Consider the following 6,722-nt stretch of genomic DNA (forward strand, 5'->3'; position numbering starts at 1 on the left):
TAAATTGCATTTTAAAATATATTCAAATAGAAAAAAAGCTATTTTACATTTTAATAATATTCCACAATATCCTAATAGTTTTTGTTTGTTTGTTTGTTTGTTTGTTTGGTTGGTTGGTTGGTTGGTTGGTTGGTTGGTTAAATAAATGCAGCCTTGGTGAGCATGAGACTTCTAAAAACATTAAAAAAACTTACTGATGAAAAACTTTTGTATAACAGTATAAATGAAGGAATATCACCAAAAAAGAAAGAACTGAAAGAAAAGACCTTGAGAAATTGATTTGCTTGTAGACTCTCAGGGGCCTCACAAAGATTTGTAATTGTATGTGATGAGTCTGTGTGGGGGTTCCTGGCCTTTTATTGGTCACATCAGGTCTTACCCCGCCTCTCTCGACCAATAGAATTTCGCTGATTTGCATGAGGTCCCGCACTGCAGGATAAAGACACGCTTGTAGCGGTACTGATTTAAACTCTTGAGGGAAACTCTGGACATAAGAGATCTAAAGCAGCTGCCTACCCCCAACTGGAATATTAATCTACTGTAACACTATAAATATCCGGACCTCAACGGCTCTTCAATTTAATAAGTTTCTGTGATCATTAGCTATATTAATATGGGGAGAGTACGCAGCGCTTGTTTTATATTTTGGATGCATTTCGTCTACTTTTCCTCTGGTTTTGAAACCACAATTGAGCCAACGAGTGAATTTGCCGATTTTAGTAAGTATAAAGTTTATTTGTTTTATAAAACATAGAATGAAACGTGAGTTTATAAAGTTCAAAAAGTGTTATAAGCTCACCTTTCCGCCAACGGACTTTTGATGAGACAGCCGCATAATGAATATCAATATAACGTTACACAAATAACGCAACGCGATCATATCCTGCTGGACCAATAACCACACGATGCATGCGTTTATTTTATTTTTGCATAAAAGAGTTGATATTGCGTTTTATTGTATTTTTTTATTTTGTATCATTATATAATTTGTTGTATCGACGTAGCCTACAGCCTACCCATATAATCTATTGTAGCCTATTATCTTTATGTCTATAAATTATGTGGAATTAAGATTCCACAAAACTTTTTTTTTCATCCTGTTATATATATATATACACACCAGGTTTTGTGAAAAATGTTTTTATAAAATTCTATAAAACACATTTTTTCTTGTTTTTATTTAACTTTTGTATTTTAAACTACCATTTATTGTTAATATGACACTTGTAAATGTCATAGAAATTCCCTAAATGTATTTTCAAATGATCAGTCTGTTTTGTTTTAATAGTGATTTGTCTAATTTCATCAGTTTACCTTCCAAATTATCTTTTTTTTTTAATTAGGCTTTTGGGGAAAACCTATAATTATCTGTTACAGGACAGTCAAATTTTTGTTTGCTTACATGTATTTGACACGCTAGAACAGTCAGTTATGGAGACATATGAAGGACATTACAGCAAAACATTTTTTATGTAAAGTCAGTCAAACACTGGGAAAGGATCCAAGCTTGCCATTTGGAAATAATTCCTCATACACAAAATCAGGGAAAAGTATAAGCACATGCGAGATAAGCTTCTTTTAAACGTTAATTTGGAGAATTATAAGCAGATTACAAGTCAAGGCATTTAATATAAGCAGTGCTGTATTGTTGTCTGGAAAACTTATTGTTGATCTGGTTTTGGACAGGTAACTTCATGGAAAATGCAACAGAATGGATGATGGACTTCACCGACATCGAGTCCAAGTTTTCATTTAGGACTAGCGAAGAACCCGAAGAAGATCTGTGCTACATAGTTCCAGGTCAATCCGAAACAATCAAAGAGTGTAACTTCAATCCAGACACCAAGACTTTCATAGTTATTCATGGATGGACGGTAAGTGCTTCTGTTACACTTGTTGAAGACATTAAATCAATGTGCGATGCATGACAACAATGATTTCGCCTCAGGTCACCGGTATGTTTGAGAGCTGGGTTCCCAAACTGGTAACAGCCCTGTATGATCGAGAGCCAACAGCCAATGTTATTGTGGTGGATTGGTTGTCCCGGGCACAACAACACTACCCAACGTCAGCCGCCTACACCAAACTAGTGGGCAAGGATGTGGCCAAGTTTGTCAATTGGTTACAGGTATGTCAAAGAGATGTTTTGTGCTATGTCAAAGTGACAAAAAAGAGCATTTGATGAAGACAGAGTTTGTTTTCTGCAGTAAACTTTATCTTGCGTGTCTTGTTTCTTCATCCAGGCTGAGATTGACTATCCTTGGGAGAAACTGCATCTGTTGGGCTACAGTCTTGGCGCTCATGTAGCAGGAATAGCTGGCCTTCTCACCAGAAATAAGGTTAACAGAATCACAGGTAACTTGATTTAGATTCTTAAGGTCCCAATATACTCATGCAAATGCCTTTTTCGTTCTTTGCTTAGCTTTGAGCTTTTTCTTTGGCAAGCTTGGAGGAAGTTCAAAATACGTGTTAGCGTACATTGAATATTATTTCGATGAAAATGTACAGATCATAGCGACGTAGATATGTTTGCACCAGCTCTGCAATTCAGCTATCAAATCAAGTCGAAACAACGTCACACCAGTTTGTTCTTCAATTGCTTGAAGTATATTGGGGACTTTAGGGTGTCAACATTCTATTTTCCCTTTCAAATCCTTAAAAATGCATTAAAATGGGTAAATCTTCTTGGTTTTTCAGGCATGGATCCTGCTGGCCCTAGCTTTGAGTATGCAGATTCCCAAAGCACTCTTTCCCCAGATGATGCCCTTTTCGTGGACGTTCTTCACACCAACACTCGCGGTTCTCCTGATCGCAGTATTGGGATTCAGAGGCCAGTTGGTCACATAGACATCTACCCCAATGGTGGAACCTTCCAACCTGGCTGTGACCTCCAGAACACTATGATGATGGTGGCCACTACTGGCTTAAGAAGTATGTCTGTCCTCCTTTGACCTCCTCAGACGTTCTTAGATTTCAAAATCACAAAGCGTAATTTTTTTTTGCTGTTCTCCACAGACATGGATCAGATCGTGAAGTGCTCCCACGAGCGTTCCATCCACCTGTTTATCGACTCACTGGTGAACCAGGAGCAACAAAGCCTGGCTTACCACTGCAGCTCCAAAGACAGCTTCAACAAAGGCATATGCCTCAGCTGCCGCAAGAATCGCTGCAACAAGGTGGGCTACGGCGTCAACAAAATTCGCACACGCAGGAGCAGCAAGATGTACATGAAGACCAGAGATATGATGCCATATAAAGGTGAGGAGCACCAAGGTTTAAGGTTTTTATTGTTAATTTATTTATATATCCTTTCTTAATATAACCATCTTCCCACAGTTTTCCATTATCAAGTGAAGATCCACTTCTTCAGCAATAAGAAAATAAGCTACAACGACCAGCCCATGAAGATCTCATTGTACGGAATCCACGGCGAGAAGGAGAATATCCCTTATATTATGTAAGTTAATAGCATTTCCTGATCTGGACAGGTCCTGAATTAATTACCAAAAGCCAATGTTAAGATACAATGTTAAGATTACGATCGAGAGATTCCTTGGTTTCAGTGATTATGATCTTACCCCTCTGGTGCTCTTCCTTTTTATTTCAATTAAATAAATGGTCTATAGTTTTGTTCATTGATTTTAAATTTATATTTTGTACTTTTGGGAGATTTTATGGTACTAAATTATATTTATGTTGTAGTTATAATCCATTTATTTACTTTTTAGAATTTAAACTGTCGTAAATATTGAATCCTTTAGAGCACACTTTGGCAGATTATTTCTGAAGTGAAAAAAGTTTTAAAAAGTGAACTTATAGTTAGAGTTAGTTATAGTTACTTATAGTTATAGAACTTATTGTATGTTTATTGTTGTGAAAATGCACAAAAATACCTTTTTAAATTAGTATATAAAATATTTATTTTCAAAAACAGGTTTTACATTAAAACCGCAACAAAACAAATTTGAGCTTGATATCTTAAAAAATGAGCTTTCAGTAAAAATTTGTTTGGGCACAAGTCTCCACTAGTTGAAATTTGTCTCCCATTAATTTCCAATGCCGTAATTTTTGATCTCGGAGAGTACAAGTGTGACTATTTTTTTTCCATTTAACCTATTTGAATCATGTCCAAGATTTGTTTTGTGTGTTCACATAGCAGGTGCCAAAACCTTTACCAAGTTTCGCACCATTCCGATAATTTCATTCTCAAAAAAAAAACGTAAAAACTTTTGGTCAAAAATGACTGAAAAACACCAGAGGGTTGAGTTGAAAATCAGGTCATGCAGGTATTTTAGAGTGTGCTTTATCTTAAATCAGAAGTTCTCAACCCTGGTCCTCGAGGCCCACTGTCCTGCAGAGTTCAGCTCCAACCTTGATCAAACTCACCTGCCTTTAGCCTTCTAGTAATCCTGAAGAGCTTGATAAGCTGGTTCAGGTGTGCTTGATTACCGTTGGAGCTAAACTCTGCAGGACAGTGGGCCTCGAGGATCAGGGTCGAGAATGCCTGCCTTAGATTGCTGAGATATCTGTACAGTTTTGACAAAGATTGTTTTTTTTCCAGGCCTGATTTAAACACAAACACCACTGTGTCCTTCCTTTTGACCACGGATACGGACATCGGAGAGCTGCTGATGGTGAAACTTCTCTGGGAGAAAGACTCCCTCATCAGCTGGCCCTGGTGGAACCCTGATATATTTCACATTCGCAAATTACGCATCAAATCAGGAGAGACACAATCTAAGTAAGCAGATATATATATGATTTTATTGCATTTATTTAAATTGTTTATATTTTATACCTTTAATACTTAAAAATTGTGTGTTTGTTTGATCCAGGGTCATCTTCAGTGCAAAAGAAGGTGAATTTTCCTACCTTTCCCGTGGAGGTGAGCCCGCCATCTTCGTGAAAGACAAAGAAGCCCAGTCAAGCCGCAAAAACCAGAGGTAAATTTCCATCCACCGTCCTATTGATACAGCTCCATAAAATGACCTTCCCCGTTCAGTTATTATGTTCTTCTTTTATTTGTTGTGGCGAGTTTTGTTTGACTAAACCCTCTGCACTTTACTCTCGCAGATTGCACAAGCTGAAGATGCACGGAAGTTTGTTCAAACAGGACACAGAGTAAAGAAGCACGTCGAAATCCACCACTGCTGGGATCTGGCACTGAATCTGCCGGGGAAACTGGAATGGTAGAAACTGACTTCTCCCGTACATTTGGACTAGTAGTCTTCACCCGACCCAAATCCAGAAACACATCCTGCAAGAAACCGCATCTTGAAAATGTTACTGCTGTGCAGTTTTAAAACAAAAACATCACTTTGGATACTGCTCAAGAAACATTGCAGGTCTTGTGAGACAATCTTTAATGAATATCCATAAAATGATAATCATGTTCTATGCAATATATTTATACAAGTAATCAATTCTAGTCTGAAAGGACTTGTACTTAGTTAACAGGGTTTTGCTAGTTGTACACCAAAGAGACTTTCCTTTCTGGAGAAAGATGCGATTTGAAACATGTTACTGTTCGTTTGGTTTATCAGTATTACTCTTGAAATTTCACTTAAAGACTAAACTTTTAGTTTGTTTGGTTGTACTGTGAATTAGGTTGTGCCAAAGTGGTTTTCTAGCTATGCTCATCCTCTTTGCCTCTGTTCCAAAAGCAAAACTTTCAGATTTGCCTTTAGTCAGTCTCAATGAAATGCTTTAGCAAAGAATGGGACCAAATGCTCTCTCTACTGAATGAAGATGAAATGATTACTGTAAATATTTGTAATTGTCATTATATATACACTTAAAAACAGCTCTTCAAATGTCTACCTTTCTTTCATTTCTTGGGTTATTGTGTCTGGCACAGGTCACTTTAAAGGCTTTGCCTCCATTTGATTCAGTTTTGTTTGGGAAAACGAGCTAAATCCACAAACAATTCTGCCACTTATATTTTGCTTCTCGTCACCCCTTTAAAAGCAGATTTGAAAGCAAAGGTTGTTTCGTCTGGATTTTGTAAAAAGTAACGAAGCAAGAAACTACTTTCGTTCACGCGACCAAGAAGTAAAACAAGCATCTAATCTAAGAAATAACGGTAACATTTTTTTTCTCAGGCCGGACAGGGTTGACTGCCGCACATAATAGCCACAAATACATCAAAAAATGTACCTTTTTCCTATTTATTGAATGTATATATTTGTATATTAAGCACATAATATATGTATTCCATGTTACTGAAGTGCTCTTTTCTTTTGAGTCGTGTAGGCTCTCTATTTTTATATTTACACAAATTGAGTGAATGAAGTTACTGGAATTGATCGTTATTTGATCACCTGTTGTGATCATTATGAATCTATAAGCCGTACACTGTATGATGTCATTTTAATAAACATTATGTTACGCTATGTGAGCACTTAAGATTTTTAATTTCAAACGTCACCGTCTTCATTTTATGTGCAAATGCCATGTCTTTATTAAAGCGTTAGTTCACCCAAAAATGAAAATTCTGTCATTAATTACTCACCCTCATGTCGTTCCAAACCTGTAAGACTTTTGTTAATTTTCGGAACACAAATGAAGATCTTTTTGATGAAATCTGAGAGCTTTGTGTTATATATAATGTACTGTGTTGTCTCCGAAAAAACACTGACATTTAATGCAGTTTCACTCACTGCCTGCGGTTTCGACTGGGAACACTTGCAGAGCTCCATTGCTGGAGTGTTCCGAAAAAACTG

At 36.9% G+C, this 6,722-nt stretch overlaps 1 protein-coding gene across 1 annotated transcript; it reads left to right on the plus strand.

The window, feature by feature from the left end:
• Positions 1 to 454: 454 nt before the first annotated feature.
• On the plus strand, positions 455 to 6,392 carry lpla (lipoprotein lipase a). The gene is made up of 10 exons (XM_067415767.1): positions 455 to 719; positions 1,687 to 1,874; positions 1,949 to 2,128; positions 2,244 to 2,355; positions 2,698 to 2,931; positions 3,016 to 3,258; positions 3,337 to 3,457; positions 4,562 to 4,741; positions 4,836 to 4,943; positions 5,074 to 6,392. Exons 1-10 carry the CDS (start codon positions 614 to 616, stop codon positions 5,123 to 5,125), a joined length of 1,524 nt encoding a protein of 507 aa, XP_067271868.1. The 5' UTR covers positions 455 to 613; the 3' UTR covers positions 5,126 to 6,392.
• The last annotated feature ends 330 nt before the right edge of the window (positions 6,393 to 6,722 follow it).

Source organism: Pseudorasbora parva, chromosome 14 (genome assembly GCF_024679245.1).
Source record: "Pseudorasbora parva isolate DD20220531a chromosome 14, ASM2467924v1, whole genome shotgun sequence".
Classification (NCBI taxonomy): domain Eukaryota; kingdom Metazoa; phylum Chordata; class Actinopteri; order Cypriniformes; family Gobionidae; genus Pseudorasbora; species Pseudorasbora parva.